The 22,532-nt window shown below is 37.0% G+C and overlaps 1 protein-coding gene across 3 annotated transcripts; it reads left to right on the top strand.

The window, feature by feature from the left end:
* Positions 1–1,755: 1,755 nt before the first annotated feature.
* ABCI12 (cobalt ion transmembrane transporter) lies at positions 1,756–22,311 on the top strand. Of its 3 annotated transcripts, XM_008800635.6 has the most exons (9): positions 1,756–2,225; positions 16,489–16,605; positions 17,171–17,237; positions 17,316–17,407; positions 18,353–18,517; positions 18,701–18,776; positions 20,664–20,728; positions 21,619–21,789; positions 21,870–22,311. In XM_008800635.6, exons 1-8 carry the CDS (start codon positions 1,872–1,874, stop codon positions 21,769–21,771), a joined length of 1,089 nt encoding a protein of 362 aa, XP_008798857.3. In that variant the 5' UTR covers positions 1,756–1,871; the 3' UTR covers positions 21,772–21,789; positions 21,870–22,311. The 3 variants fall into 3 exon arrangements, with proteins under 3 accessions (XP_008798857.3, XP_017699891.3, XP_026662969.3); XM_017844402.5 differs by having other exon boundaries at positions 17,171–17,407; XM_026807168.4 differs by having other exon boundaries at positions 17,171–17,407; positions 21,878–22,012.
* Positions 22,312–22,532: the final 221 nt, after the last annotated feature.

Raw genomic sequence — 22,532 nt, 5'->3', positions numbered from 1 at the left:
ATGCGAATGATTAAATGACAAATTTCTTTGTTGATTTGGAGACCACCATTGCACCAAAGATGTGGATATTTGTCAATTGTTGTTACTATGTGATACGCGTATCATTTGAATCTGTATGTTTTGTTGTATAATGCCTTATAGGACAAGGGCTGTATCTTTTGCACCAAATAAGGATTCATCTTTCTTCACCAAAATCTATTATTGGATCTTGCAATGGTTGCTTCAAGACAGACAAATAGATAAAGTAGTTGGGATTACTTTGAGAGTTGTGTAGGGTGCGATCCAACAGATGTCTTTGCGAAAAAAAATCAAACATTCTAGTGCGCAGAAGATACAACTCAAACCCTGCTCTATATTTGTGCTTACATGCAATACTTTTCTTCTCTTGATTTCAGGAATGATTTTAATAGGATGCATGCATCATATAGCCAATACAACATATAGCCAATACAAGAAAATATGCCATATGGTCTGACTTTTGGTAGAAAATCTATTACTGCTTTGCTCAATATTTCGTGGCATGAAGTTCTATTTTTTATTTCTTGGATTTTATTTGACATGTCTACCTTGATATGCCACTATCATCAACTAGAATGACTATGCACAGGTTTCAATCACAAATTCGACAATTGGATTTTATTTGTCAATATTGAATTAATCAATAGATAATTTATAGATATGTCTATCTTGATATGCCACTATTATCAACTAGAATGACTGTGCACAGGTTTCAATAACAAATTTGACAGTTGTTGGCTCTCTCAAATCATCAGCAATAAGTATCACAGAACTACACAGCACACACTTGAGAACAATACTTAGTCTCTATTTAAATATATTTATGAGTTTGAAAAATCATCTAAATATTTTTCTAGTAGCGGTTCCAATAAACTCACACAGTCATACACTAAATTAATATGGGACTCCTAAAATTATATTTAGGAAAGGTGTACTAACAGCAGCCTCAAAAAAAAATCTGGGAACATACACATCCATTATTATAGCATTGTTGGAGAACGATGCACTTATCACTCTCTCTTGACGTCTCATATATTTACAGAGAGACTACTTGTGTTACTGATTGAATGACATCTTATACCCCAAACCATACAGGATCAAAGTTATAAATTTCTTCTATTGATTTTCCTACTCAATTTTTAAATATTTTATTTTCTAACTCACACAAACGTATCTATTCATGTTTAGTTTAATTTAATACATCTGATTTACCAAAAAAGAAAAAAAAAATCTGTGTACTACATGGCCCTCACAAGAACCCACATTATGCTATTTATTCATAAGTTGCAGCTATCTATGAGGAGGAAAAGGGGCTTTGGTGCTTCTTAAAAAAAGGCATGGCGAATGCGACATAGTTACAATGTTATTGAAATAAAATTTGCCATTCAGAAAGAGCCCTAGGTTTATAAACACCCGAATTGGTTTAGGTCATATTTCATCTTTGGTTTGCTTTTTTTTTTTCTAAAACAAAAAATTTGGAGGTAGGTGTCCCTAAATTAGGAAATGACCAATTTAGTCCTAGTTTAAAGCACAAGTATATTGTTAGTTATTAGGATATCTATATTTTTTTTTCAGTGTAGAAAACATGCTAATTATATTATTGGTAGTATAAAGGGAAGGGAAGGAATATCAGAATAATTCTTTCTGTTTGATACTGTGGCTTGTGAAGGGTTAACGGCAAATTACTTATAGCAAAAAAAAAAATAACGGAAGCATATGATCCGTCTTTTCTGGCCGTTATTCCCATCTCTTCCCTGTTTTTTTTGTTTTTTCCGGCCGTCTTCGAGTCTTCGCCTCCTCCCTGAGATATAAGAGCTTGCGATTATTCCTACACCTGCTCGCTCTCCGAGCTCATGACATCCCAACTCCTTTCCTCCTCCTCTCTCCTCTCCTCTCCGATCCCAACCCTCGGCTTCCATCTTCCTCCCCCAAATTCTCTTCATCTCCCGCAGCCACCTCGTCCGAATCCGAGAGTACTTCGGGCTCCATGGAAAGGAGGAACCCTCAGGTCAGCCAAGAGGAAAATCTCCATAACTTGTTTGGCGGCCGATCGCGGTGGAGATGCGGGATGGGCGTCATGGATTCCCCGTCGAGTGTCTCCGGACAAGATTCTGAAGCTCATCTCGGGCGCCACTTCCAGCCCCATCTGCCAGTTCGTCGAGTCTCCCCGCACTTTCCTGCACTCCATCGACCCGCGGATCAAATTGGTATCTTTTTTATGTTTCCTCTTAGTTGGTTGTAATACTTGACCTTTGCTTGACCTGCTTCAAGTCATCGGCTTTCTGTTTCTATTTGTCATTCGAACAGACATTTCGTTTGCAAAACTTCTCTTTTCCTAATCTGACATGGCTTGTGTGACGCATATGTTTCTCACACGCATTGGAGGATGACTTTAATGCGCTGAATTGCCTTGTTTTAGCTATTACCAGACTTACAAGGTTTGCTCCCTCAATATGAGACGGAATGATGGTGGCAGTATGATCTGTCGAATTTTGAGAACATTGCATGCCAGTCTGTTGATCAAATGTCAAGAGTCATGACCCTCAGTGATATCTTCTTGCGTGACAACTTTGGTGGACAGGTGGAAACTATGGTGAAAACTAAGACAAATAGAGAGGCCTTTCCTACTGGTCATGTAATTTAAGCTCCTTTGCCAGTGTTCCAATTTTACTTGGAAACAATCTGGGCAATAAGGACTGGGATCATGGCTTGATATAGAGAATGTTATTCAGTATTAAGGTGCATATTATAAGCCAAAGAGCTAGGTTGAAATACAATTTCCCAAATGAAATACGTCTGTCTAATCATAAAATATTCTTGATTAAGCTATGAATGTTACGTACTTGTGAAAGGTGCTTTGTTGCAAGATAGGCTGGCAAACCCAAATGGGTTGGAAGTAGGTAAGTTCTATCTAACTAGGAAGGAGCTTGCCACATGAGTTGACTATGGAACTTTCACTTGACCACCCACCACTCTTGTCCCTAATGACTGAGTGACTCTTGCTCCTCAACTATTATATTTGAAACTTGAAAGCCAATTTGTTTGCACTTGACGTTCATATGCACACCTATATGCTGATTCTTGTTTCAGTTTTGATGCATGGGAGCCAGGGTTGACTAAAGTTTTCGAGTCCACCTTTTGTTTTTGGATATAGGAGTTTAAAGTACGTTAGGACTAGGCTTAGTATGTCTAATATCTTATACATGGCAGCCTGTTAGTAATAGTAATAATAGTCAAAGTTTGTCTTTTACTGAAGTCCTAATGCTAATGTAGTTAGTCTTGTAGTTGGAGTTTTCATATGCTAGTTGAGAGCGAGAGAGATTGCTCTGCACATGAACTATACATGTTCCTTACTTGTGTGAACAAAGAGATAATAGTAACTAGTTTCTTTTCCTCTTAAGCTTTGGCTTCTCAAACAGCTGTTAATACTTTGCTTGGTCATCATACTGATTGTTCATCTTTTTTTCTTTCCTTAATCCCTACTTGAGTTTGTTTCTTTCCTCAGAGCGCTACAGTGGATTCAAGTATGTTGTTACAGAGCCGAGCAAAGAGCTGGTTGCTTGTTGAGTGATGGGAGCTGGGTGCTGGGAAAGAAATCCTTTAGTTAGTTTACTGTGTATAGATAGGATTTTGATGTTTAAGGACATAGAAAAGTGCAAGGCAGCTGACTTCTACCCTTGTTAAAGGCCTGCAGCAGATCAAACTGATTAAGCTTGCATCCAAACAATGTCTTGTTGGACAGGCCAAAATGGGAGAAGGTTTTTTGATACCTCAGGGTTGTTAAGAGAGCTAATACATAAAACTAATTCTTAATATTGATGGTAAAAAAGCTTTTTGGGTATCCAACATTACTGGGCAAGATTCCCACCAAAATGATTTTTAGAAGACTCATCTACAAAGCTTTGCAAAATTCAAAATTTATTAAAGCAGTTAGACTGGTGGTTATTAGAAGAGTAAGGAGGTGGCTCAAGGAGTTGTTATCAGAAGGGCTCAAGGAGTGGTATAATGCAGCAGGACCAGGCTCGAAAGTGAGTAGAGAAAGTTCTCAAGAGGCTGAATGTTATCTCTTAGAGGTTGGCAGTGTCTGAGAGTGTGAGAAAAGGGTGGTGGTCATGTGAACTCGGGTATATAAGATTGTTGGCGATTTTGGTTGGGTTGGTCACTTGGTTGTCTTGTGTAGTTCTTCTGTTTTTCACCCTTTTTATTTCTTTTTCTTGTTCTCTTTATTTCGTTACCTTAATGAAATTTGTTTAGGATTTTTCGAGCCCGGCCCTTCTAAAAAAAAAAAAAAATCATTTTCAGAGTATAATATCTCATTTTATTGTCTGATGATAATATGAATACTGCAACCTTCTTAGCAGATCTCCATTATAAATATAACCAAATCTATGCCATAAATTCTCTTTTCTCTTAGGCTATTTGGAACCTAATGTTATGATGTTTCTAGACCTCTGCAAACCAATGAACCATGCAAATACTTAGGTTCTCTAGACAACATGCTTCTTAACATTTTAATAAATGAAGAAATAACAAAAGTAAAAGAGCATTGATAGTTTATATGTGCAATGAATTTGGCCTTGTAAGTTAGTTTCGGTTGAAACTTTGACATTGATCCAAATTTCAAACTGCTTCTAGTCCAAACTGAAACATTTTGGTTTCACTTACGTTGCTTCAGGCACATGTTCAAGCCAAGGGATCTGGTTTGAAGCATGGTCTTTGATGCTGAAGTGGTCAGGTAGGGTCATCGTTCATTTTATTAACCCAACACTTACTTTTTTTGGTGTTCTCTCGTCTTATACAAGTGGTGATCCGCACCCTTTTGGTTAAAAGGTACACTTAGAACAGGATATGTTTCTGTTGCCCAAGGTGACAATCCAAGAGGGGGGGGGGGTGAATTGGTTTCTTCTCAATTTTGGTGTTTTAAAAGCTTTCTTAATTAAGTGCGATGGTTGCTTTCTTAGATTATTTGAATGAGTTAAACTAGAATAAAGATGGAAGATAATGCAAGAATAAATGTAAACACAAGCACAACACAAACACAACAATATATAGTGGTTCGGTGCTCTCCTTAGCACCTACGTCCACTCCCCAAGCGACCCCTTGGGAATTCACTATAATCTCGTGGATTACAGTTGGATTGTTTTCCGGGCTTACAATCCAAAAACCTTTGTTGGTTTTACGGGCTCACCAACAAACCTATACACTTTGGTTTTCCGGGTTCACCAAAAACCTTTGTTGGTTTTGCGGGCTCACCAACGAACCTTTACACTTTGGTTTTCCGGGTTCACCAAAAACCTTTGTTGGTTTTACGGGTTCACCAACGAACCTTTACAAATAGTTCGACAAACAAAAAGAAAGATTCAAACTCCTAAATGAGCAAATGAAACAATATTAACTACAAAGAAGAGTTAGAAAGTATTTATCGCTTTGAAGTGGCTTTGCTCTTCTTTGTCAAGGATGCTTCACTCTTCAAGGGAGGATGGAGCTCTTGATGACTCTTTGAATCTGCTCAACCCCTTTCTTTGATTCTTGAATGAAGCACTTGAATGAAGAAGATTAGGGCACTTTTGTTTTCTTGTGTACTCTTTGATATCTCTTTCAAAAGTTGTTCTATCTGATGAATAGTGCCCCTTTAAATAGCTTCCCACATCCTTTGGACAAGCCCCAATGGTTAGATTTGAAAAACTAGCCGTTACTAACCTTGAGAAGGACAAAAAGTACATCTGCAGAACTAGCCGTTATGCTTCAGCCCGTGTTTGGGTCGGCTCAACCTGTCCTTGGGTCGACCCAACTTTCACTTGGGTCGACTCAAACATTCCTTGGGTCGACCCTCTCAGAAAACACAGAAACTTGAAATTTCAGCCTTCCTTCCCATGGGTCGACCCAACCATTCTTTGGGTCGACTCAAAGTTCACTTGGGTCGACTCAACTTCTTGGGTCGACCCTCTCAGTAATTCTAGAGAACCATTTTCTGTCTGCCTTTCTGTCTTGCCTTTGGGTCGACCCTCTCAGGGTTTGGGTCGACTCAAGCTTGGGTCGACTCAACCACTGTTTGGGTCGACCCTCTCAGTAAATCCAGAGAACATATTTCTTTCATGTTTTGAGGTTCTTGAAGTTTGGGTCGACTCATGCTTACCTTGGGTCGACCCAACTCACTGTTCATCTGTGCCAATTTTGCAGAAGTGTGCCAAATGACTTCTTGATGTGCCGGGGTCGACCCAATCATCCTTTGGGTCGACTCAATCTACACTTTGCTGCATCTCAAGGTTAGATTCATTCAAATGAACAAAGACATGTATCTATATCAATTCATACAAATATACTGAGAGTAATGAACTTATAAATGAAGTATCAATTTAACTTATAATATACTCTAGATAATTGCTTGTTAATCATCAAAATAACACTATCATCCTCAATCTCCTCCTTTTTGATGATTACAAAATAAAGAGTATAAGCCTATTGATACTTGTCTTTAAAAACAGTTTATAAAAGGGTTTAAATTGCTGAATTTCAGCTTTTCATATATAAGAGTGAAATCTCTCTCTATATTATTTAAATGTTGCCAATTTGACTCTTTGAATTGCTCCCCCTTTCATTTATAATTTATTAGCGATGAAACTTCAAAAATTTGAGATAAAATATGAGTTTCAGGTTATGTATCGGGGTGCGAGAGGTGCGTGCCAAATTCTGAATTTATATGTGCCAAATTCTGAAATTTGATAGAAAATTTTTGATTTAATCAATTTCATTGTTACAAATTGCTCCCCCTTAGATGTATAAGCTTTCTTATATGATTTTTAATTTGTTTGCTCAATTATTTCTCTTTTCTTGCATAAATTCTTATTTCTTTTTCTCTACTTCTCCTTTCTTTAACTTTCTTTACTTTTGCTCTTATTATTCTTTCTTTACTTACTCTAAAGATATCTTTACTTCTCCCCTTTTTGTTGCTTTATCTAATCTACACAAAATCTTTACTTCTCACCTAAGATCTTTACTTCTCCTCAAATAAATACTCTTTCTTTACTTCCTAAAATAAATAAATACTCTTTCTTTACTTCTCCCCCTTTTTGTTATCATCAAAAAGATACATGGGAAAGATGCAATAAACAACAAACTTCAAACTTCATTGATCAAAATAGGAACATTTTCATACATTCATGTCCAAAAACAAAAAAAAACAGATACAATGTTCCTTAATCAAGATTTAAAGATACACGATAAAAGCAAGATACATATGAGAACTAGATATCTAGCCTAGGCTCTAAACATAGATGCTAAGATCAACCTAGGGAGACTCTAACGGCTGGGATCTAGTCCTCATCCTCCTAGTGTACGTGGCGAGGGGAGGTCGAGCCTGGTGAGACTGTGTCTGGCGTGGAGCACGACGAGCTGGATGACTCTGTGCCGAAATCTCTGACTCAGCAGCCTGTGGCACAGATGGTCCATGGGTCTCTCTCTCTCCGGAGTGCTCCAATCTGCTGCCTCAGATCACTGATCTCAGCAGACATGACGTCTAATCGGGCGTCCAATCGGCTCGTCAGTCCGTCAGTGATAGTCCTCGCCTGAGCTGACATGAGCTCAGTCATCCTGCTCCAGAACTCATCCGTATCTGTCGGAGGAACGGATGACGATGGTCCAGCCTCTGAGGGTGCAGTAGGATGATCCATATGCTCCTCATCCTCATCCTCTGGTGCATCTCCCTCTGGTGCCTCACCCTGAATGCCTGCTCCAGTGTGAATCCACTGCCCGTTCACTTTCTCATATCCCATGCGTATAAGTGTCCGTGCAGTGTTTGTATCAGTATGATGTAGACTCTTGGATGCCTCCTCCTCGAGAGCTAAACTGTGCTGTCTAAAAATCAAGGTGAGTATCATACCATAAGGTAGTGATACCCTGTTGCTGCACATCACCTTCCTCATCTGTCTCAGTATCATGGCCGGAAGATTTAGGGGAATCCCCTGAATCATACACTCCATCACTGCTAGATCTCGCTCTGTGATGAGATCGAATCTCCCGGTCTTTGGAAATAAAATCCTATTTATCATATTGAGCAGTAATCTCATTTCAGCGGAAAGAGAACTAGCTATTACCTTCGTGGAAAAGTCGAAGTTCTCATTTTCCATGATCAACTGTAAAGCTCTCATTTTGTTTTCTGGCTTTTCCGGAGTGGCTCCTATGCAGGGTAGATGAAGTAGCTCACTCAAGCTCTCCTCGGAAACTCGAATTCGAACCCCTCGAACTTCCGAAACAAGCCCTCCCATACCAGTTTTGAGGAAGGCATAGAACTCCTGAACCAATCCGGGGTAGATCACCACATCTAGGGAGCAAAGATACTCCCAACCTTGCCTTTGGATCCATTCCCACAACCGAAACCCTTCTTGATTGAAGAACTCGGAATGGATCCTTCTCCCCGTAGTAACCGGCCTCCCCGCAAATCTTGCAAGTATCACTGAGGGAGAAGGAGGAGGAGGGGCCTCCGCACGTGCCTCACGTCGTGGAGACACCGTAGATGGCTCGGTAGGTTGCCTTTCCTCCCGTTGGATCCGTGTGACTCTTCCGGATCTCTTGGCTACGGCTCGTTTGGGTCCCATTTCTCCAAGATCTTAAGGAAATCTACTGTTTGGAGGAGTTTAGTGGAGATTGGAGAGTGGGGACTAGATTTTTCGGAAGAAGACAAAGGGCAAACAGTGCCCTAGAAATGCTCTCGGGTCCCCTTTTAACAGTGGGGTCCCGACGTTGGGTCGACTTAAGATTTTTCTTGGGTCGACTCAACGTTGGGTCGACCCTATTCTGGGTTGGGTCGACCCAAGTGCAGACTTTTTCTTTTCTCTCCCTTTTTGCTTCTAAAAAGTTTTTCTTGCTTCCAATCCTTATAAACTCTTTATGGGACAATGATACATGAGTAAGGAATCTATAGATAACAAATTTGACTCATGTTTCATGGGATTTTTGAAGTTAGAGGAATGTATCATGAGACTACTAGCTCCCTTTTATATTTCTTCAATAAAAAGGATCACATATGCCTAATTCCCTCCTTAGCATGCAGAATCTATCTTCACTCAATGGTTTTGTAAATATGTCGGCTAATTGTTTTTCAGTGCATATATGCTCAATGCATACATTTCCATTTTGCACATGATTCCTAATAAAGTGATACCTTATTTCTATGTGTTTGGCTTTAGAATGCTGAATTGGATTTTTAGTAAGATTGATGGCACTAGTATTATCACATCTAATAGGAATATTGTCTACCTTAACTCCATAGTCCTCTAGTTGTTGTTTAAGCCATAATACTTGAGCACAACAACTGCCAGCAGCTATATATTCAGCTTCAGCTGTGGAGAGTGCCACTGAATTCTGCCTTTTACTAAACCATGATACTAAGTTATTTTCTAAGAATTGACATGTGCCACTTGTGCTCTTTCTATCTAATTTGCATCCGGCAAAATCAGCATCTGAATATGCAAGCAAATCTAGACAGGAGTCTCTCGAGTACCATAATCCTATATTGGTAGTTCCTCTTAAATATCTAAGGATTCTCTTAACAGCACTTAAGTGTGACTCCTTAGGATCGGATTGGTATCTAGCACATATTCCTACACTAAATACAATGTCGGGTCTACTAGCAGTAAGATAGAGCAAGGATCCAATTAGTCCTCTATAGAGCTTAATATCAACACTCTTTCCTTTTTCATCTTTGTCTAGCTTACTAGTAGGATTCATTGGAGTGCCAATTCCCTTATGATTTTCATTCCCAAACTTCTTCAGTATTTCCTTTGTATACTTAGTTTGATGAATGAAAATACCTTCTTTGGTTTGTTTGATTTGTAATCCTAGAAAGAAGCTTAGTTCTCCCATCAAACTCATTTCAAATTCTCCATGCATTAAATCAGCAAATTCTTTGCACAGAGTATCATTAGTGGCACCAAAGATTATGTCATCTACATATATTTGTACCACTAATAGATTTTTGTCCTTTCTTTTGAGAAATAAAGTTTTATCTACATTTCCTTTACAAAAATCGTTATTAAGCAGAAATTTGCTTAGTCGATCATACCAAGCCCTAGGTGCTTGCTTTAATCCATATAATGCCTTATGTAATTTAAACACATGATTTGGCAATTCATGATTTTCAAATCCTGGAGGTTGTTCTACATATACCTCCTCCTCAATAATACCATTTAAGAATGCACTCTTCACATCCATTTGATATAGTTTGAAATCCATGAAACATGCAAATGCTAGAAGTAATCTAATAGCCTCTAATCTAGCTACAGGAGCAAATGTCTCATCAAAATCTATTCCTTCTTCTTGATTGTATCCCTTAGCTACAAGTCTAGCCTTATTTCTTATAACTAATCCATTTTCATCTAATTTATTTCTAAATACCCATTTTGTTCCAATTACTGAATTATGCTTTGGTCTTTCAGTTAATGTCCATACATTACTTCTTTTGAATTGATTTAATTCTTCTTGCATGGCATTTATCCAGTTAGTATCTTTTTCAGCCTCTTCATAAGTCTTAGGTTCTAATTGTGAAACGAAAGCAAGATAATCATTTAAATTTCTAAGACATGATCGAGTTCTTACCCCTTGAGATGGATCACCAATGATTAAGTCTTTAGGATGTCCATGTGCATACCTCCATTCTTTTGGCACGTCTTGGGGTTGTGGTGGCACGCAATCATCTCCCTTATCTTGATTTGGCACGTCATCAATTTTCAACTTTTCAAAGTCGATAATTCCTGTATCATCATCAACAGTATTTTCTTTCCTAGCAGACTCACTATCAGACTCATCAAATATAATATTGACTGACTCTTCCACCACTAAGGTTCTTTTATTGAATACTCTGTATGCCCTGCTAGATGTGGAGTATCCTAAGAAGATACCTTCATCTGACTTGGCATCAAATTTGCTTAGATCCTCCTTGCCATTGTTTAAGATGAAACATCTACATCCAAATACTTTAAAATATTTTGCAGTAGGTTTCTTATTTTTCCAAAGTTTATAAGGGGTTTTCTTGGTTATTGGTCGTATTAAAACTCGATTTAGAATATGGCAAGCAGTGTTTATAGCTTCAGCCCAAAAGTACTTTGGAAGATTTGACTCACACAACATTGTGCGTGCCATTTCTGCCAATGTCCTGTTTTTCCTTTCAACAACCCCATTTTGTTGAGGCGTTCTAGGTGCTGAAAATTGATGTGATATTCCATTTTTAGTGCAAAATTCTTCAAAGTGTTGATTTTCAAATTCCGTACCATGATCACTTCGAATTGCTACTAAGGTGAGTTTCTTTTCATTTATGATATTATTATATAGTTTCAAAAATTCTGAAAATGCTTCATTCTTATGTGCCAAAAATGAAACCCATGTATACCTTGAAAAATCATCAACAATGACTAGTCCATACTTCTTCCCTCCTAGACTTGTAGTTCTAGTAGGTCCAAATAAATCCATGTGTATGAGTTCAAATGGTCTAGTTGTTGATACTACATTCTTCGATTTGAAAGATGATCTAGTTTGTTTTCCCAATGAACATGGTCCACATATTTTGTCCTTTTCAAAGATCAGTTTTGGCACATCTTTTATTAATTCCTTCTTAACTAGTTTTGATATTAATTCTATACTAGCATGTCCTAATCTTCGATGCCAAAGCCAACTAGTTTCATTTTTCTTTTCTTCATTAGTAATTAAGCATAAACCATTTTTCTTGCCTAACTCATGAAGATCTACTAAGTAAATATTTCTTTGCCTTTGTCCTACAAGTACAATGCTATTATCTTTAGGATTAGTGATTATGCATACAGATGCTTCAAATGTAACTTTAAACCCTTTATCACAAAATTGACTTATGCTAAGAAGGTTATGTTTCAAACCCTTAACTAATAAGACATTTTCTACAAAAATAGATGGAGCAATGAAAATTTTACCCTTTCCAATGATATGCCCTTTACCATTGTCTCCATAGGTTACTACTCCACCCTTCTTTGATTCCAAGGTGACAAATTGATCTTCGTTACCGGTCATGTGTCTTGAACAGCCGCTATCTAGATACCATCGTTTTTCCATTTTATCAGCTGCAAGACACACCTGCAATCAGGATCAAGAAGAAACTTTAGGTACCCAAACTAAGTTGGGTCCTTTAGGGTTAGTACTCCATGTTCCTTTTGGAACCCAAACTTTCTTGAATTTAATCTTTTGATTATAACTTAACTTGTTTTGACTGGACTTTCTAAAGTTACATTCATATGCTCTATGTCCTAACTTATTGCAGCAATAGCAAGTAATATTTTCACTTTTAGCTTTTACAAAATTATTCTTTAAGAATTTTTGTTTCCTATTCGTTCTATATCCTAAACCGGCCTTATCATATACAGCTTTTTGGCTATCAAGAATCATATTTAATTTGGTAGAACTAAGAGTAAATTTATCTACCAAGGATTTATATTTTTCAGCATCTTCTTTTAACTTAATATTTTCAGCAATTAGATTCTTGGTTTCATTTGTAAGTTTCCTACTTAATGTTTCATAGTTATGAGACAATTTTAACTTATCTTTAATGAGAGATTGATTTTCTTCTTTTAGAGCTTTATTTTTATTAATTACTTTCTTATGTTCTTCCATGAGTTCTAAGAATGCATCATGTAATTCATCAACAGTAAAATCACAGTCAAGTTCAGAATCTACCTCATCGTCATTGGCCATATGACACATTTGGGCCGTCTCTTGATGATCTTCCTCCTCCGAACTTGATTCCTCACTTTCACTCCATTCAGCCATGAAATTCTTCTTTTTCAACTTTCTTGCCATCCACTTCAAATCTGGGCAATCTATCTTATAATGCCCGGGTTTGTTACACTCATAGCAAATGGGAGTTTCTTTTTCCTTTTCTTTGTCCTTACCCTTTTCTTTGCTTGAGTTACCTTTAAGGAAGGGTTTCTTTTTATGGAATCTATTCTTACCTCTCATGAATTTTCTGAATTTTCTCCCAAGCACAGCCATCCCTTCTTCATCAATTTCTTCATCATCATCTGAATCTTCCGATTCAGTTAGTTGTTTAGGGGTGGTAGTCTTTAGGGCAATGGGCTTTCTTCTCTTGACCTCATCTTCTGAATTTTGTCTCATTGTCAACTCATGGGTCATGAGTGATCCTAGAAGCTCCTCTAACTGCAGTGTGTTGAGGTCCTTTGCTTCCTGAATAGCGGTTACCTTGGCCTCCCAATTTCTTGGTAGAGACCTGAGAATTTTTCGCACCAAATCAGAGTTAGAATAAGACTTTCCTAAACTCTTAAGCCCATTTATAATGTCAGTAAAACGAGTAAACATATCAGTTATGGACTCGGTAGGTTCCATTTTAAACAATTCATACTTGTGTACTAATATGTTTATCTTTGATTCCTTAACTTGATTGGTCCCTTCATGTGTGACCTCAAGTCTGTCCCAAATTTCTTTGGCAGTAGTGCAAGTAGATATTCTATTAAATTCATTAACATCTAATGAGCAGTAAAGCATATTTATAGCTTTTGCATTTAACTGTGCTAGTCTTCTATCACTTTCATTCCAATCCATTTCTGGTTTGGGTATGATAGTGCCCTCTATGTTAAGTGTGGGTGTGTGAGGTCCTCTAGTGATGATTTGCCACAGTTCATAGTCTGAAGCTTGAATGAATATCCTCATTCTAGCTTTCCAATAAGTGTAGTTTGTGCCATTAAATAGAGGTGGTCTATTTGTGGATTGCCCCTCACTCATAGAGCATCCCACTTGGGTTGTCATGATCTTTAACTCTTGATTGTTAGATCAATGAGCACTATTAGAGCACCTCGCTCTGATACCACTTGTTGCCCAAGGTGACAATCCAAGAGGGGGGGGGGGTGAATTGGTTTCTTCTCAATTTTGGTGTTTTAAAAGCTTTCTTAATTAAGTGCGGTGGTTGCTTTCTTAGATTATTTGAATGAGTTAAACTAGAACAAAGATGGAAGATAATGCAAGAATAAATGTAAACACAAGCACAACACAAACACAACAATATATAGTGGTTCGGTGCTCTCCTTAGCACCTACGTCCACTCCCCAAGCGACCCCTTGGGAATTCACTATAATCTCGCGGATTACAGTTGGATTGTTTTTCGGGCTCACAATCCAAAAACCTTTGTTGGTTTTACGGGCTCACCAACGAACCTATACACTTTGGTTTTCCGGGTTCACCAAAAACCTTTGTTGGTTTTGCGGGCTCACCAACGAACCTTTACACTTTGGTTTTCCGGGTTCACCAAAAATCTTTGTTGGTTTTACGGGTTCACCAACGAACCTTTACAAATAGTTCGACAAACAAAAAGAAAGATTCAAACTCCTAAATGAGCAAATGAAACAATATTAACTACAAAGAAGAGTTAGAAAGTATTTATCGCTTTGAAGTGGCTTTGCTCTTCTTTGTCAAGGATGCTTCACTCTTCAAGGGAGGATGGAGCTCTTGATGACTCTTTGAATCTGCTCAACTCCTTTCTTTGATTCTTGAATGAAGCACTTGAATGAAGAAGATTAGGGCACTTTTGTTTTCTTGCGTACTCTTTGATATCTCTTTCAAAAGTTGTTCTATCTGATGAATAGTGCCCCTTTAAATAGCTTCCCACATCCTTTGGACAAGCCCCAATGGTTAGATTTGAAAAACTAGCCGTTACTGACCTTGGGAAGGACAAAAAGTACATCTGCAGAACTAGCCATTATGCTTCAGCCCGTGTTTGGGTCGGCTCAACCTGTCCTTGGGTCGACCCAACTTTCACTTGGGTCGACTCAAACATTCCTTGGGTCGACCCTCTCAGAAAACACAGAAACTTGAAATTTCAGCCTTCCTTCCCATGGGTCGACCCAACCATTCTTTGGGTCGACTCAAAGTTCACTTGGGTCGACTCAACTTCTTCTTGGGTCGACCCTCTCAGTAATTCTAGAGAACCATTTTCTGTCTGCCTTTCTGTCTTGCCTTTGGGTCGACCCTCTCAGGGTTTGGGTCGACTCAAGCTTGGGTCGACTCAACCACTGTTTGGGTCGACCCTCTCAGTAAATCCAGAGAACATATTTCTTTCATGTTTTGAGGTTCTTGAAGTTTGGGTCGACTCATGCTTACCTTGGGTCGACCCAACTCACTGTTCATCTGTGCCAATTTTGCAGAAGTGTGCCAAATGACTTCTTGATGTGCCGGGGTCGACCCAATCATCCTTTGGGTCGACTCAATCTACACTTTGCTGCATCTCAAGGTTAGATTCATTCAAATGAACAAAGACATGTATCTATATCAATTCATACAAATATACTGAGAGTAATGAACTTATAAATGAAGTATCAATTTAACTTATAATATACTCTAGATAATTGCTTGTTAATCATCAAAATAACACTATCATCCTCAGTTTCCTCTCCCTTTTTTTATCTTTTCTACTCTCACTTTCTTCTTCTCAACTTTTTACTATCCTTTTATGGAGTACTTGATCCAGACCTTCACCCTTCTTTGACTCTTCATAACTGAAGGTGGAGAGAGCAATGCCATCCCTCTTCTCTTTAGATTTTTTTTCTCTTCAAATATGGCTGCAACCTACTTTCTGCTTCTATCTTTATGGACCTTTCTTGTTGGTTCCTATAGTCCCAAGAACTAGAAAAAAAATCCCAAGATGTCTCTATACTATAGATCAATGTTAGAGCAATTACATTTTCTCAGATGATTCTTGTAATCTTTTTATTGATGGATCATTAATGTTAAATATTAAAATGCTATTATTTATTGTTAATTTCTGTATTTTGTTTAGTTGCTGCCTAAGATACAGTATGCTGGTTTTATTAGGATATGAACTCAAACTTTAGTATTGTATCTCTGAAGTTTATGTATAATTCCAATCTTTGTCTGCATCTTTTGGATTTATTGATAAACATTTAGTGCATGGAACTGTCTTATTTTAGATTTTGGAGTGATTTGATGAAGCCATCTTCAATTCTTCTTAAGTATTTTTATTTTTACTGTATGGATATCTAATATAGTTCATAGTTTACGGAATTATATTTTGATACCCATCTTAAGAAGGCATCTTTTTAGACTCCACTGATGGCAGAGTGAATGCTTTTCTAGGGATTTCATGAAACCATTTTCAATTCTTCTTAAGTATTTTCATTTTTACTATATGTGTATCCAATATAGTTGACAGTTTGTGGAATTATATTTTGATACCCGTCGTAAGAAGGCATCTTTTTAGGCTCCATTGATGGTACAGTAAGCTTTTCTCATTTGCTAGATAATATTTCTCATCGTGAAGGCCACATGCCATTCTTGTTAAATCTTGCATTACACATCTAACTGAGAAGTTTGGTTTGTTTTCAAAATTATGAGAGCTACTATTACTTGATATTAAATTTATTTTCTAAATGTTCTTTGGTATGCTTCATTTAGTTTTCTTCTATATAACTTTTATCACTTCTACAGGTTTGGCTGTTGGCACTTGTCATCTTACCAGCTAGGTCACACATTTACATGCGCTTTGGATTAGTTTTATACCTCTCTATACTGTCAATATGGATTCTTCCAACTCCTATTTGGATGGTAAGCTTGATGCTGAATTTACTTGGTTTGTCACAAGTTTTATTTTGGTTATTAAACATAAGAGTTTGTACATTCAAGTGCATGCAATAATGTGTATTGGGTCTTCTGCTTCACAGACACATTGTTATACCTTATTGCTCTTATCATGTACTAGATGGTTTGTTGGACACTTCAAAATTTGAATTGTTTGACCTTTTGGATTTTGGACAGTTTTTGTTTTGCTATAATCACAACTTGTATTGTGAAACTAAGATTGCATCATCTTCCTATGTCATTTCATGGCACTTTTGACAAAGGTATTGAACCTTAATGTAGCCATAATAATATTCTTGTTTATTTCATTTAGTTGTGGGCCAGCTGGTCCAATTGGTCATCTGCATATATCCTTAGTAAAATACATGTATACTTTGATGGATGTGTCATGTGTTGCTGTATCAAGTTTTTGAATGCTGTTATTTCTTGTTCTTCTCAGTTTCTTACACAACATTCACTTCACATGCATACTTTATTTAAATTTCAGCTCAAGTTTTTCAAGTAGTCAAGTGAAATACTTTCTTCTTTTCAGGACCAACTAGGAAGAGTGGCTTTGCTTTCAGGGATCTTATTTATCATGCTGGGATTGGGTTCAGATGGTGTACCTCCACTTGTCCAGTTAAGAACTCCTCCTGCATCTGTTTCAGGATTGTCATGTCTTCCCTCATCTTTAGCAGGTTATTCATATACAATCATGAAGTTAGGACCGTTGCAATTCACAAGGAAAGGCTTGTCGGTGGCGAGTACATCTGCCTGTTTAACTTTTACTGTATGTTCCCTTTCTTCTCACATACAATTTTGCAACATGATTTCGCTTTGCATCTTCTTGACATCCTCTTAGCTAATTCTTTATATGACTATCTTCACCTTTGCTTCCTTTACCATAATAGCATGATCAAGAAGACTCCCAAGCAATTTGGATCTGGTTTCTTTTTACTAAGAACCACCTCTTATGCCATGATGGCTTCCTTGTATATTTTTGGACCAGTGCTATCCATCCCCTCATTGCTTGCTTATTCTCTTTGTGGATCCTTCTGGTCTAATTTGTAATCCCCTTATCTGGATGATGGCGGCAATTGCATTATGAAACCTTTTCAACCATTTCTTATCATTATAATTGAACTGATATTCATTAGAAAGACTTATTAATTGGTACTTTGCAACTTTTGCCCACATCCTCTTGTAATGCCTATTCACAGTTGTGAAGGTAACCTAGATCTCTTGTTAAAATAATACTGAGTACGGTCTTACCAAAAAATGGTCATAGCAGGTTCCTCTGCGGTGCGTGTTTTGCACTGTAGAGAACTGTGCATCCTTGGATAGCTGCCACATTGCCATATTGGAAGTGGATGGCTGTGGTTCATCTCCCCACCTACCATGTTTGGCATGCAACACGATGATCTCTATTTTTGAGATGAATGATGGCTGTCCGTTTCCAAGATTGGTAACATGGTGAATCCAATGATGCATGGCTCTCTGTCGTGCAAAATATGCACCACAGAGGATCTGAACTCTGGTCATAGCAGATCCATCCCTTCGCATGCAGATCTGGTAATATTGCTTTCTCTGTTACTATTTCCTTCTTCTAGTCTTTGCTAACCAATTACCAAAAGTAGCTGAAGTAATTTATGTATCATTGCTTGTTTTCCTATTATGACTTTTTAGGTTTTATAGTTGCTTTCTTACAATTTTTAAAAAACATTTTTTTTAACAGATCTTTCAAAGTGCAAGTCTATGCTTGACGACGACTACACCTGAGCAACTTGCATCTGCATTTCGGTGGTTTATGGTTCCATTGACGTTTATAGGTGTTCCAGTAGCTGAGATATTACTTACTCTCCTACTTTCTCTGAGGTTTATCAATCTAGTCTTTGATGAGGCAAGTAGCAGTTAATAATTGTAGTGAGCAATGAAATGTAAAGTTTTGGTTAGTAAATCTCTGTTTTTCATTTGATAAACGTTGATTGGTTATCGATCAAAGAGAATCTCTTGTCATTTCTCTCTCTTTTAGTAAAACAATTGCTTCCTTAAATGCTGATGATTTGCTTATTAAATTTGACAGGTTCGCAATGCTGCATTGGGGATCATAGCACGTCGAGTACAATGGCACCGGTTAACAATAATGGAAATGTTGGATGGTAAACATACTTAGATTATTTATATCTAATTGGTGACTTGCATAGGATTACTCTTGAGCCAATATGGCCTCGGATGCCACTGAAGAACAACCTTATGTTTTGTTTTTTCACCTACAAAATCTGTTTTTCTTTTGTAAACTTGGACTTGCAAATGCAAACACATGCATATATTAAGGAAAAATAAAAGTGTCCTTAATAAAAATCTAAGCAAAAACCCAGGGTGGAATTCTGTCAAATATACTCCAAGGCAAACACCCTACTGAACATAATACACAAATGCTATAGTTTTAAAGCTAACACTTGAGATATAACCGCAAGTTATACTTGACAATAAAATTATAAAGACTAAATAATTTGATATAAACCAACTGCTTCTATTGATGGTTAAAGAAGCAACTTTTATTTAATATTGGACAGGTAGTGCTTGTTAGTATACTATGTGTGTTTTTTTGAGATTTGCAGCTTCTACCTTTTAAGATATAAAGCAAACAAGACCTCCGTTATGTCTTTTTAATTCAATATCATATAGCTACCTGAATCTTTGGGCCAAGAGAAACCAAAACAGAGTTGAGATTTGAGTATAACTGTATAAGTATAACTCACTAAAGGTCTGTTTCATTACCTTGGGTGATCATAAAGACATACTACTTTAATGTATGAAGAGGTTCCAAAAGAAGATGCAGAGGGTAAGGGAAAAGATTGTAATCTCACTTGTGAGAATTTTTGAGGGTACGTAATCTGTTGTTATTTGGATTATCTACATAATCTGTTATTAACTTGATTATAAGTTCATGTATTAAGTTTAATATCCACCTAATTTGCTCTTGTTTAGGTGAGTAAGCTGATATAAATTGCATTTTTTCAATCATACACAGCTAAGGAGGTCAGAGGCTAATTTCAGTAATAAAAGGAAATAATTATGATGACAAGACGCGGTACCTGCAAGAAATTGTAGATACTGTGCTCATAGATACTGCTTCTGGTAACAGAAACAACCTTCAATACAAGTGATACAATCTTTTTTAAGTTTCAAGGGGAGATGAGATTTGAGTTCATCATTATGCAGGTGATCATACTTTCATCTTAGCTGCTAATACACATATGCAACATGATATTCCAGAAGCATTTTGAAAGAAGTATAAAACATTCAAAATATACAAGACTTTTGTTACCAAATACATGCAGGGAGACAAAACTTAGGACTTAAAATCTAGATTTTTAGCTGACAGGAAACCTTTCCCTGTAGACTAGAAGAATCTCCTTCCTGAACATTGATAGTGTATTACCTGATAATATATAGATTGCTTTAAACTTTTCCACTACATTGTTGTCAATATGTCCAAGCAAGAGAAAAACTAGTGAAGCAATTGCTGATATTTGCAGTCAAAGATAGCTTGGCTTGGCCCTTTGCCTGAGATGAAAGTTAGTTAAGATTTAGATCTTTTATGAAGTCTACAAGTTAGGTGTTTTTTTAGGGAATTTTAATTGTCCAAAATCCAAATTTACGAGGATTCTAGATTAATTGTAGAGTCCCCAAAAGGCCTGAATTATTATAATCTGTTGCTGGTTAAGCCTCTTAAAAGTAATAATAGCTCTGCAGGTTTTGGTGGTGCTGAGATAATGATGTGTGGAAATTTAAGGGCTGCACATTGCATTTTGCATATTGTGTTATTTGTGGGATTTCAATATTGCGGAAGTTATTATATTCTGCAGTTGTTAGAAGTAAATATCCTTTTCATGATGATTAGTAGTAGGAACATGTTGTATTTGTGGCTTTGCATTGCACACATTTTGTGGCTCAACAGAAACTTGCTTTAACTTTGTTGTCTTACGGTTGAACTGCAATGCATGCTTATGGTTCTAAAATGTTAAGTCTGACTTGTGTAGTTTGCTTCATGTATGTTCGTCGGATCTTCAAGAATATTTTTAGTCATGCTGAGCAAATTTCCAAGGTCAGTTTTCTATTTGAGACCCCTTTCCATTATTGAAGTCCATTCAAATATCATTAGGTCCCATAAAATGTTTAGATGTGAAGGTATTTCATGATAAATATCTTTAGCATATTCCAGATTCAGCCATTTTCAGTGTTAAAAGCATAATTTGTATTGTAGCAAACTTTTATGAATTTGTTGTAGATCATAATTTGATGACCGAAACTAAGGCATAAAACCAAATTACAACAATGCGGAAAAAATGAATTTTTAAGTTGATTAAGAAGAAAGTATATCAATTTGTGTGGGAATATTGAATGAAATGCTCTATTCAACCAAAAGTTGAACTCTATTTATGAACGCTCTATTTTATGCTAGGTCGGTAACTGACACAATTGTCCTAAGATCATGCTGTCCCCCATATTGACTAATAGATGATGCTTCTGAGACTAATTAGTGAAGCAACATCTCCATGTATGATATATGATATATGTGATAATACCTATCTACTATTTTTTTTTTTTGTCTTATTTCCTAACATGGTTGTTTAATTGAAGGTTGTCTGGGCTTGATCTATCAGCATACAGGTGACCATTGGAACTTTTTGATCTGTAAAGTGAAATCCAAATTAGCAAGACACCATCTAGTCTTCACCTCCTCTTCATCCCACTTTTATGACATGCCTGTTGAAATTTCAAACAAAAGCGTCCAAATTACAGTCTCATTTGCTGGATTTTTGATAATATGATTTACTGTCTCAAACTGTTTCTCATTAAATTTTGCTGTAAATTACAGTTCTGGACAAATGATGATCTAATGAAGTTAAAAGTTCTCATCTGAAGCTTAATTCTTTACCTTGGAATGATGTTTGTCAACCTTTGTACTTGATCTTTCAAAATTGTCTTTGACAGGCAATGGTTGCTAGAGGTTTTCGTGGTAATAGCAACACACATAAGATATACTTCTTTTCTGAGTCTTCCCTTGGTATTGGAGATTTCCTCTCCTTGCTGTGCCTTCTTGGTCTCATAGGTGCTGCCATCCTGTCAGAACAATTCCTTATATAATATAGATTTTGTTCTTTGGTAAGTCCTTTACCAATTTTTAGTTATGATTTATGAATGACTGCAGTTTTTACAGTGTAATGTATGACTGATCTTTTCAGCTACTAAGATCCCATACGCAAAGGGCAATTATTTCTGGTTTAATGGACACCGATTTGGCTGCCAATCCTGCAGCTCATAGTCATTGGCTGACAGCGAGGATATCAACTTTGTAATTATAAATGAAAGAAGACTCTCTTGCACTAATGGATGACAAACTGTTTCTTCTGATAGAATCTGGCCATTTTGCACATTCAGTTGTATGATTCTTTTTTCTTTTTTGTGGGAATTTGTATATATCCAATGATGCTCGCAATACTTTAATTTGCACACTGTTGTTCTGTTTGTAACTATCTGATTGATGAGGTCTTCTTTTATTAGATGTGAAGAGCCATAGCATGTAGTCCCCTAGTGGGCTTTAATTGTTGTAATCATGTTAGACCAGTTTCTGACTGTACAGTGCATTATAGTGCTTCTAATAATGTATCTAACTTGGGAACTGTAGCTCACTGACATAATTTGCTCATATTAATTGCAAAATTTAACGCATTTAGCTTTTTCATATGAGCCATAAGGTGTTGTATTTGGGCGTAAAAAGGAAACAAAAACTCTAACAACGTTAACCTGTCCTCTTAGTGGCAAAATCTTCAACTTAGGTTGCCAGATCCATCATGGAATTTCATCTGAACATACACTTACCAGTCATGCAGATGCTTTCTCTGTAA

This window comes from Phoenix dactylifera, chromosome 12, assembly GCF_051530095.1.
Source record: "Phoenix dactylifera cultivar Ajwa chromosome 12, Ajwa_hap1_PhDact_Kaust_v1.1, whole genome shotgun sequence".
Classification (NCBI taxonomy): Eukaryota; Viridiplantae; Streptophyta; class Magnoliopsida; order Arecales; family Arecaceae; genus Phoenix; species Phoenix dactylifera.
The sequence above is the reverse complement of the archived record's forward strand: the minus strand, read 5'-3'. Positions and strand labels throughout refer to the sequence as shown.

What these genes read in the sequence shown, in the direction of transcription:
- ABCI12 (XM_017844402.5), top strand. Translation starts at nt 1,872, where the DNA reads ATGACATCCCAACTCCTTTCCTCCTCCTCTCTCCTCTCCTCTCCGATC. An exon ending in TCGACCCGCGGATCAAATTG is followed by an intron (nt 2,226 to 16,488) that starts GTATCTTTTTTA and finishes TCACTTCTACAG; the next exon opens with GTTTGGCTGTTGGCACTTGT. An exon ending in TTCCAACTCCTATTTGGATG is followed by an intron (nt 16,606 to 17,170) that starts GTAAGCTTGATG and finishes TCTTCTTTTCAG; the next exon opens with GACCAACTAGGAAGAGTGGC.